At 39.0% G+C, this 11,647-nt stretch overlaps 1 protein-coding gene and 1 long non-coding RNA gene across 2 annotated transcripts; one reads left to right on the top strand and one right to left on the bottom strand.

The window, feature by feature from the left end:
- The first annotated feature begins 2,764 nt into the window (after positions 1-2,764).
- On the top strand, positions 2,765-8,550 carry LOC123052008 (putative MYST-like histone acetyltransferase 1). The gene is made up of 9 exons (XM_044475026.1): positions 2,765-3,127; positions 3,534-3,622; positions 3,902-3,961; positions 4,212-4,424; positions 5,602-5,670; positions 6,514-6,675; positions 6,890-6,983; positions 7,103-7,245; positions 8,072-8,550. The coding sequence occupies exons 1-9, from the start codon at positions 2,845-2,847 to the stop codon at positions 8,273-8,275; spliced, it is 1,317 nt and encodes a 438-aa protein (XP_044330961.1). The 5' UTR covers positions 2,765-2,844; the 3' UTR covers positions 8,276-8,550.
- A 1,176-nt stretch (positions 8,551-9,726) lies between these two features.
- Positions 9,727-11,588, bottom strand: LOC123048981 (uncharacterized). Its single transcript, XR_006423416.1, has 3 exons — positions 11,371-11,588; positions 10,931-11,022; positions 9,727-10,175 (listed from the first exon to the last, which is right to left on the bottom strand). It is a non-coding gene; the product is annotated as an uncharacterized lncRNA (long non-coding RNA).
- Positions 11,589-11,647: the final 59 nt, after the last annotated feature.

Consider the following 11,647-nt stretch of genomic DNA (forward strand, 5'->3'; position numbering starts at 1 on the left):
TTTCTTGGAAATATACATGAGCATTTTATTTACATTGTATAATGTTTGTTAAAAAATGTCACGAGCATTCCTCGAAACGTGTGAAAATTTCTTTAATATCACATACATGTTCTTTTGAATGGTACATGCATTTCGTAAAAGTTTAACGAACAATTTTTATATTTTCCATGAACACGTTTATAGTTTTAACTAAATTATTTTTTTATAATATATATATTTAGAATTCAAAACTATAAACAAAGATAAAAAAGAAGAAGAATAAAAAGACATGTGTGATGTCAGCGTGATGAGCCGACCTAGCTACTGGCCGGCCCAGTCCCAGCTCCCCTGTACGCGAGCAGAGATACTATTTCGCATAAAGTGAGACATAGTCGCGCCCCTCTATTGCAGAGCTAAATGATGAACTCTCCAAATTCTTGAACAAATTCTTCACATTCAGTTAAAGTGTTATATGAATAAATGAGATAAATATTATGTTTTCTAAATGAAAACGAAATCGTTGCTAATGGGCGGTACGAAGATCAGACGTGAACGTGTGCGGGAGCTATACGTCCCCCGTACCGAGATGTAATGCGTCGTGCCTACAAGGCGGTCTTATTGGGCTAGCCTAATACTGTAGCAGGGAGCGTGCGTTTTCTGTGGTCTTTTTTTCGCATTGATTTTTTTTCATTTTTCTACGTTTTTTCTTCAGTTTCATTTTCCTTTTGTTCTTTGGTTTTATTTGTTTCTTTCTTTAGTTTTCATCGGTTTTGTTCAGTTTTTTCTTTTCTTATCTATTCTTTTTTCCAACACATGTCTACTTTTTTCATACACATTGCACATTTTTATACATATTTAGTGTTTTTTGAATACATCATTAACATTTTTTCAAATATATTTTTTGATCTCTATTTTGTTTTCATACATATTTTGTATTTTTCGTTTCATCTATTTTTTTATATGTTTAACATTTTGAAGTGCAGGATTTACATTTCCTCATATATATTTATTTTTTTTAAATCCAATATTTCATACTCCATCCGTCCTGAATTACTTGTGGCAAAAAGATGTATCTAGAACTAAAATACATCTAGATACATTCATTTCTATGACAAGTAATTTCGGACGAAGGGAGTATACATCTATAACATTTCATATACATTTGACATTTTCAAGTACATTATTTATATTTATGCAAATACTTCTTTTGAACATTTTTCTTATATGTGTTAAACATTTTTCAAGCACGTTGAAACAATTTTTTGTGTAATACATACTTTTTCTGGAAACTACCCAAACAGTTTTTACATTGGATAAACATGTTTTAAATGTCACAAAACATTTGTTTGAAACATGTGAAAATTTTACTAAATGTAATTTATATTTATTTTATGATAGGAAACATTTATTTTGAATTAGATGAACATTTTTTTACATTCTATACACATTTAAAAATTGTCTCGTATATTTTTTAAAGGTGCGATGGAGAATTGAAAAAATTATATAAGTTATTCCCTTCGTCTCATAATATAAGATGCTATTACAAATATTTAGTAATGTTTTTAGTATTTTTAAATGTATAAAGAAAATAAAGAAAACAAGAAAGACACATACACAATGTTAGCGTTGGAAAACTAGATCGTTACTAGGCTGGCATACTACTGGCTCCCTGCAGGCTTTCTTCTGTCTCGCGTCAAGCGAGGCATAGACTCCGAGTGCACGGGCGGCGCGGTTTTTCTATTTGAACTTCGGGCGGCCTGAGCCCGGGGGCTGTTGCGAGAGGTGACATTTACATTTGTCTATATGCTTGTTTTGAATGTTTTTCCAATATTTCATACTCCATCCGCCCTGAATTACTCGTGGTAGAAATGGATGTATCTAGGACTAAAATACATCTAGATACATCCATTTCTATGAAAAGTATTTCTGGACGCAGGGAGTATACATCTAAAATATTTTCATATACATTTAACATTGTCAAGTACATGATTTATATTTAGGGAAATACTTGTTTTGAACATTTTTCTAACATGTGTTCAACATTTTTCAAACACACATTGAAACTTTTTTTGTATGATACAAACTTTTTCTTAAAACTACACGAACGTTTTTAAATTGGATAACACATGTTTTTAAATGTCATAAAACATTTCTTTGAAACGTGTGAACATTTTCTTAAATGTAATGTATATTTTTGGGATGATAGGAAATATTTATTTTGAATTACATGATTTTTTACATTGTATAGATATCTTAAAAAAATGTCCCATATATTTTTGAAACACGTGAACAGTTTTGAAATGTCACATGTATTTTGTTTGAATGGTACAAATATTTTATAAAAGCTGAGCGGATATTTTTCTACACAGCATGAACATTTTAAATGTGCGATGAACAATTGAAAAAAATACACAAATTAATCTCTTCGTCTCATAATACAAGACATTATTTCAAATATTTAGTAATATATTTATTATTTTTTAAATATAAAAAATAAAGAAAGTAGGAAAGACACATATACGATGTTAGCGTTGGAAAGCTACATCGTTACTGGGCCGGCCTACTACTGGCTCCCTGCAGGCTTTCTTCCGTCTCGCGTCAAGCGAAACATAGACTCCCGGTGCACGGGCGGCGCGGTTTTTCTATTTGAACTTCGGGCGGCCTGAGCCCTGGGGCTTTCGCGAGAGGTGACATATGGCAGTACCCCCGGTACCGGCACACGCAACTCTTACATGCGGGTCCCACTGTCAGTAACAAATCATCTCGATCCATCCAAGCAGCAAGAGGATATACCCAAGACGGCCCAGGCCCAACCGCCCAACCCCGCCCGAACTGCCCTCACTCCCGATCCTCTCCGACGACGAGATGGGCTCGATGGAGCTGTCCACCGCGCCGGAGAACGGCACCGCGGCGGCCGCCGCGGCGTGCAACGGCGGGGCCGCCCCGGCGAACGGAGGGGTCGAGAGGAGGCTGAGATCCTCAGCCGCGTCCGCGTCCTGGGCGGCGCATCTGCCGCTGGAAGTGGGGACGCGCGTGATGTGCCGGTGGCGCGACCAGAAGCCCCACCCCGTCAAGGTCATCGAGCGCCGGAAGTCCGCCGCCTCCTCCTCCCCCGCCGACTACGAGTACTACGTCCATTACACCGAGTGTGAGCAGCCTACCCACCCCGCCCCATCTGGTCGCTTCGGTTCTAGGGTTAGGTCTATGGCGCTTCAGGTTGGGGAATCTTGGATTTAGCGTTTAATCGAGTTTATTGGCTGTGTGATCCGAGGGGGTTCTGGTGATGAATTGATCTCCAGGCTTGATTTAGTGTTGGGTGGGGGTGGTCGTTCTCCTGGTCAAATTTTGTAGTACAATCATACATTTCTACCGTGTTTTAAGTTGAAATGGAAACATAACACCTCCTAGTAGGCTAATATTTGTGGTTTGTTCTATTGAGGGCTCACGGAATGGCGCCAGTGCAGAAATGAGTTAACTTAAGTGTGATCTGGCTTGTTTTAGTTCATTGACTTATCCATGTTTATTGATTGTGTTTAAATGTTCTGAATTTGCAGTTAACAGGAGGTTGGATGAGTGGGTTAAACTTGAGCAACTTGATCTTGATACCGTCGAGGCTGATGTTGACGAGAAGGTAGACGATAAGGTAAGATAAATGAGTGCAGTTCAGTCGTGGTGCTCAGTGTTCTACTCCCTCCGTAAGGAAATATAAGAGCGTTTAGATCACTAAAGTAGTGGTCTAAACGCTCTTATTTCTTTACGGAGGGAGTACATGTTAATGATATATGGACCACCTTAACACGAGATCCTTGACTGCATTGTTAAGTTGCTGTCTACTTGTCCGAGATAATATTTTTCCTGAACCAACATTAGCTATTGTTTGTGTGAAAAGAATACTCATATGAATCGTTGCACATTTGTCCAGGCAACAAGTTTGAAGATGACACGACACCAGAAACGTAAAATCGACGAAACACACGTGGAGGTATGCAATGGACTGTTAAGACTGGATGATTTTATTCCTTTACCTGTCAAATACTTATGTGTACATTTATTTTTGAAAGTGGTATCCCAGGCTTTGGTTTGCTCTTTGTTGGATTTTCTAACATATTTGGAGAAATGCTTTGAATACACACAAAATTATATTCCTTGATTGTCTCATACTGGAATTATTTACTCTCTCTAATCAATGGGCTGAAACTAATCTCTCACTTGTATCTCCATTACTCTTGCAGCAAGGTCACGAGGAGCTTGATGCTGCTAGTTTGCGGGAGCATGAGGAGTTCACAAAGGTGAAAAATATAGCGAAGATAGAACTTGGGAAATATGAGATAGATACCTGGTATTTCTCTCCTTTCCCACCAGAGTACAATGACTCTGCGAAGCTGTTCTTCTGTGAGTTTTGCCTGAACTTCATGAAGCGCAAAGAACAGCTTCAGAGGCACATGGTGAGCTTGCACTTATATGAACTCCGTGTTTGTGAGATAGGCATCGTTAACTTGCTACTTTTTATTGTCTATCTTGTACTTGCGTGCTCCTATTGTGTTTATCTCGGCCCCATGTATCACGATTGTACATCTACCAGTACACACCACCGTTTTTGGTTAGATACAGTTTGCGTTTGGACATGGGAATCTTCTCACATTTCTGTAGGATTTCATGTGAAAGTTTCCAGGGTTCCAAACCGACTCCTATTTTTCACCCTTCTGGCAGTCCTTATCTCCAAGTGACTAAATTCAACGTGACTTTTTTCTACAAGGAACTGCATTAAGCAAGAAGCCAAGAACACAAACCCCCGTCTCCACCTCTTATATTTCTCAGTGTCAAAGGAAGGTCGCCTTTAGCAATCTGCAGTCATTGCCTGTTAGGGTGTGTTTGGATCCTAAGCAATTCTAGTGTTAGCTTTCTTAGCAAGGGCAACTGTTTGGTAAAATCAAAATAACTAACTTTGCTAATCCATCTACCCTGCGCGGGCTAGAAAAACCTTGCCCCAGCATTAGGGCCAATTTGGCTCTTCTCCATTGGCAAAAAATGAGCGGAAGAAAGAAATCAAGATAACTGCCACTGGAATTGTGCTTGACCATGGAGATTGCTAGCTGAACCAAATAGCTAGCTTTGCCCACATGGGCTGTAGGTTGAAAAGCCTTGGGTAGCTGGGCATGAACGGAAAACATACAAACACACCTTTACTATCATCACTCCCTCTCAGTCACAGCCTCACAGGTGCTATTTGGACGTTAGCATGGTCTCCAGAACATAACTTTGACAAGCAATTTGTACTATTATATATGGATAATTTATCACATAATTTATATATGGGTAACCTAAATATTTATCACTATATTATTTGTTAAAGTAGAGTTAATTTTGGCTGCATACATTCTAGGATGCACTTAATTCGTATTCTTACTGGAGGGAGTACTATATCATGACTCGGATGAACATTTATGATTTGTGCAACATATTCAGTTGCTCAGTTGATCCACAATGATGGTCTGATGCTTTCTTTTCAGTATTTTGTTTGCTGCACATGTGCACATAATTTCCATTTCAGCGGGTTCTGATTCCCTTGTAAATACCATAAACCCTAACCAGATTGTTTTGCCATCTCCTTTACTTCTGCAGAAGAAGTGTGATCTTAAGCATCCCCCGGGTGATGAAATCTACAGATGTGGAACTCTATCGATGTTTGAGGTAACAAAGTTTGAATGACACTTTGCTAGCTGGACATCCTTGCTTTTAACTTATGGTCTGCATTATGATATTCTGGTACTAGGAAAGGCTGATAGAGCTGCATATCTGCAGTTAGTTGCTTACAAAACTAGTACTGTAGAAACAGCTATATAACCTAGTTATCCCATTATAGGCAAAAATATCTTGAGTCTCGAGCAAGAAGAATAATAGAAATGCATTAGGACCGTCAGCAATTTCCTTTAGTTCTTCTGAAAACAAGACTGGCAGAATGGGTGGATGAGTTGTTTTGTTTTGGTCAATCATCACATATAAATTTTTTTAAATGATAGAAGATTACGTTGAAAGCCAGTGTCATTATCTAGAGATGCAAGCATTAACATGTTAATATTAATTGTTGAAGAATCAAATTCCGTCTTCATGCTTTATATAGAGATTAACTGATGGCAATGGCATATATGAAATATACAATCTATTTGCATCATATGTCTACCTGTTATTTCCTATGTGGAATGGCGTCTTGAGGAATTTTACGTTTGGATTGCTTCTTCCTCCAGGTAGGTTAGGACATCTACAATTTTATTTGACTGGTTTGACACTGACATTTGCATATCCAAAATGAGATGTTCTCTAAATGGATAATACTATAAAGGCAATGTATCTAAATATCTAATGCCATATGTTTCTTCAACTATTGATTTTATTATGTACATTCATTTATAATCTAAAAGAGAATGTACGCTATCTTGAATCCGCTTGATTCTTCTGTTTGAACTGAAGGCCTGTAATTTATCCCAATTCAGTTTTCCTAGCATAGTAACAATATAAATGCTTGCGCGATGGCAGGTTGATGGCAAGAAGAATAAGGTTTATGGGCAGAACCTTTGCTATCTGGCCAAGCTATTCCTTGATCACAAAACACTCTACTACGATGTGGATTTGTTCTTGTTCTATATCCTGTGTGAATGTGATGATCGGGGATGCCATATGGTGGGATATTTCTCCAAGGTAAAGTTTGTGGCGATTGTTAGTAGTTATGAATGTATGATACTTGGTTTAAACCAGTATTGTTATTATTTCCTAGTTCGATTGAATGTGAATTATATTGTTTGAAGCTGCTTCCATAATTTGTGTACAAAATGGGATTCACATTAGAGTAATGAATCATTTTATGCTACAGAGCAAATCGTCATGTTTGTTAAATTGGGTTTTATCTCTGCAGGAGAAGCACTCTGAGGAAGCTTATAATTTGGCCTGCATTCTCACTCTCCCTCCATACCAAAGAAAGGGTTACGGAAAGTTCCTGATTGCTTTCTGTAAGTCTGAACTTATGCTAGATTTGTCATCTCATTGTTAGCTTTTGATTTTCTGATGGACTAAACTGTTTCTCCACTCTAGCATTTTGTTCATAGTTGAATTTTCTTTATTATGACAGCTTATGAGCTTTCTAAAAAGGAAGGTAAAGTGGGAACACCGGAGCGTCCTCTCTCAGATCTTGGTCTGCTCAGTTATAGAGGCTATTGGACTAGAGTACTTCTGGAAATTCTGAAGAAACATAAGAGCAACATATCTATTAAGGTTAGTACATTTCCTTCTATCCTACTCCCTCCGTCCCATAATAGAAGAGCGTTTTTGACACTAGTCTTGTGTCAAAAACGCTCTTATATTATGGGACGGAGGGAGTACTTTGTTGCTTTAGTTTTTATTGAATCCCTTTTCAACAGCTGATCGAACTGTGATGCAATAGCCAACACCTTTTCCTTTTATTGACCCAAATACTGAATTTGATCTACTTAAAGCAATCTGTCTGCTATTGTTCCTTGATTTTGACTGACAGGAAAAACTAGGCCAAAGTGATATCCATTGTTTCTCGCTGAAATATTGGGAAACGATGGATAGATTCTCATGGAAAAAGTTACATTTTTGTGAAATTGTCCTTTTCTAATGATGATGCTTATGGACCTCACACTGCAAAAAACCACCCTGAACTCTTGGTTTTATATTTTCTGCCTAGAGACTTTACAGGTTGCCATTTAGGTTCCTACTGAAATATACAATAGTTTGATTCCCCAACCTTCATTATATCTTTTGAGTGCGCGCTGAATTTTTTTCTCCTCCATGGAGGGACATTGATGGATGTGTTTTGGCTCTTCGGCCAGTGCCCTACCTGTTCATCTTACCCCCAACTTTTGGATGTATGCAAATTAGAACATTTCATGATACAATAGAAAAATAAAAATCTGGACGTTGTTCTTCCTTTCCATGCGACCTGTTAAACAGTAGTATTTCTATAGCTGCATCCTTATGTCTTTGAATCCATATCTACTGCTACCGTCATTTTCTGCCATACTGTTCCTGGGTGCAGCCATAACTTTTGCTAACAAGCTGTCACACTTGCACGCAGGAGCTGAGCGACATGACGGCAATCAAAGCGGACGACATCTTGAGCACGCTGCAGAGCCTGGACCTGATCCAGTACCGGAAAGGGCAGCACGTCATCTGCGCAGACCCAAAGGTCCTCGACCGCCACCTCAAGGCCGCGGGGCGGGGGGGCCTCGACGTCGACGTGAGCAAGCTGATCTGGACACCGTACAAAGAGCAAGGCTAAGCAAAGCACATCTGCCATGCGGCCATGCCATGTCGAATTAGATAAGCTGACCAATCGAGTCGTGTATATTTTAGGAACTCCTTCCTTCCCCGTCCCTCGTGCAGTGACTCTACTAGTCTCTTTTTTCCGAACTGTGACTGTAGTGGTCTTGTGTAACATCAGATTGTTGCGTCTCTCTGCACATTGTTTGCCAAGCTTTCCTATTAATAACTATGTCACCTGTACTGTATTTGTGGTCTTCCTGCTCGTATAATTGGATGGAGAAGCAAGCAGCACATGCACACCTGTCACCCGCATTTTACATACTCCCTCCGCCTCGAATTACTTGCATAAATGGATAGAAACGGATGTATTTAGAAAATACATCTAGATACATTCATTTCCGCAACAAGTAATTCAGGATGGAGGGAGTAGAGGTGGGCATCTCTGCCCTATTCTATTACTACTACCTCTGTTTCTAAATATGTCTTTTTAGAGATTTTAATATTAGATCTCTTTCAATATAAACTATATACGGATGTGTATAGACGTATTTTAGAGTATAGATTCACTCTTTTAGCCCCGTATGTAGTTGATACTGGAATCTCTAAAAATATATTTGGAAACGGAGATTTTAAAGTGTAGATTCACTCATTTTGCTCTGTACGTATGTACGTAGTTCATATTGAAATATCTAAAAAGACTTATGTTTAGGAACGGATGGAGTACATGTTTTCACTTTTCAGTTGTACATTTTGGCACTAGCCAAGCCCTCAGCAGCACCATGCCTATGCATCAAAGGGTTGTAAGAAGAAAACGGGAGTTACAGAGCCCTTTTCTGTTGATGAATAATAGTAGCAGTGAGTAATAGAAACTACCTCTGCCCGGTTATAACTATTGCTCAAACGGATGTATTTAGATGCATTTCAGCATTTCAGTGCTAGATACTACTACATTGGTTTGAGCAACAGTTATTTCCGGACGGAGGGAGTAGTAGGCACTGGGGAGCCATCTCTGTTGAACTCGTAAACCTGCCGTGCCTCCTGTCTTGTAAGAGGTTGCTGCTCGGAAACCTGAATACTGAAATGGAGGGATAAAGAATCTTTCCGGCGAGCATTTCAATCTCAGCTTTGGGTTGCTGCCTTTCCAAGTTGGAAGGTCCTCCATGACTTTGCCTTGAGGAGAGACGAAATTTTCGTTTTCTCAACACAGGTCTGGGTTAGTTGCAGCAAACGAGTGTAATTGTGCAGATGTGGTGATAGTACTAGATTGCAAGCGGTCTTATGCATCATAAACTTTGCTGACTTCTTAACATTAGCGTAGCGTGTTACTCGTAGCTTTTTAGTTAGTATCACTTGCATGATGTTATATTTCATTCCCAGTTTTTTCTTCCCAAAATCGAGGTGTTACTGCACATTCTTGGCCCCTGCGTGATCCAGCCGACAAATTCGAATTTGAGAAACTAGCAGCGATTAGCCAATTACCAGCAATGCATTCACACGTTCCGTGTGCAGACAGATTCGTCAACAAGGAAACTGCTTAGGAGAGGGCCACAGAGAGGCAGCCACGCATTCTGGACCAATCGAAAGCTTGGAATCCTAGCAACTTTAGTAGCTCAACAGAAATAGGAGATCATTTTCTTGCTGAGCGATTAAACATACTAACAAACTAATTAGCGACCAAACAGGTGGAATTAACAGTCTCCAAGCAAATGCTGGAGAATCTGTAAATTCAGGAAGCTTGATCTTAGCCCCAGTCTTGCACCTTACTGCGCCATCTATTAAGGTCAGACACATTGCATTCAACATGACATTTTACCAGGCTCCGGTAAAACGTGACTGCTAGAGGATGTTACCCCTTTAGTTGTCAGATAGCGACTTCTTCGAAGATTATGTTGCGCTCCATGGATCCTTTGTTTGACCTGATGATCAATTGGTAAACAATCTTCATTCAGTTCAGACTGCACAAACGCCATTGCTCTCACTCACCCAACAATACTTACTGGTAGTGATCGGAAAACAAGCGCTAGCTGTTCTACTAAGAAATTCTCTGAAATTTTCAATGTGACAGGAGAACCAAAACATAAGATGTAGTGATAATTAGAACAGTGTCATCAACATGAGCAGTATATGGATAAGTCCATTATCATATTGTTTTCAGTTGTCCTCTAGATATGTTTGGATTTTGATTTTGATACAGTTACACCAACATGAGCAGTATATGGATAAATCCATTATCATAAGCTTCTGTGCACAGGCGCTAATTCATAACGGAATATTGGATAGCTTCACATGCCTATAGAGAAGTGGAAAAGGATTGAAAGTAATGATTCACAGTAGGTAGAGTATAGTCAGTTCTTTATAGAAGTCGACTGTTTAACCTCAAATATGATGTTTAACTGGAAATGGTTTAACTATTGTGCACATCAGCAAGAGAAGGATCATCTAGGGATAAAAGAAGGATAGTAAGCCAGAATTTCCTCTTCAAATCTACTATATAGTAAACTGTGCTGTTCAAAAACATGTTGGAAATTTAAATGCAGAAAAGAATCATTAAGTTTGGGGCACAAAGCCTCATAGTAGAAGGAATTGGTTATATAGCAGAAAAAAAAGGATTTAGTTTTTTGAAAACTTGAATTGTTGAGAACCAATGCAGAAAACCGTAAGAACAACTTACATGCTGTTGTCGCAATAGTTGAAGCTAAAGGAATCAACAATTGTCCTTTTCGTAGTAGGAATTTGCTCTAATTATGTAGACCTGCATCATTTCTGTAATAGAGGTTGCATTGTTAGTCATAGTAAATTAATATACATGGATCGTCCCTATCATTATGTCTTAATGATCCCTTTTTGTTCATTTGTAATTCCAGTTTCGGAAAGCAGTAACTCAATCAACATCACATCATTGTTTGACTGCACAAAAACATCGAACTTAAAATGTGAACATTCATGTGGATAACACCAGTAACTCAGCAATCAATTTTTTTAGAAGCTTTAGAATCATATAATGCTCATTTTGAAGTCCATAAGAAATGACTTATCAACTCAAACCGCATGTGGTTTTAAGAGATACCTCGAGTTCCAAACATGGCTCTAGAACAACTTTTAGAATCTCACCTTAAACTTTGTCCTCTGGACTTGCTGGAACACCAAGCAATCACCATCAGCCAGCTTGTGACCGATGGCGAACAAGTTCCACCCAGAGCCGATGGCACCATGTTGCGCCATGTAAGGCATGGGAAACTCCCCATCCTCTTCATCCACCAGAAAGATCATCTCATCAAACCATGGGAGATAGCTCTTCTTGAATTGCTGCGGGATGGTCTGCAAGATATCCGACCAAATCAACATCGAGTAAGCCATTACCGTCTAGATGGGATGGAAATAATGCATC

This window comes from Triticum aestivum, chromosome 2D (genome assembly GCF_018294505.1).
Source record: "Triticum aestivum cultivar Chinese Spring chromosome 2D, IWGSC CS RefSeq v2.1, whole genome shotgun sequence".
Lineage (NCBI taxonomy): Eukaryota > Viridiplantae > Streptophyta > Magnoliopsida > Poales > Poaceae > Triticum > Triticum aestivum.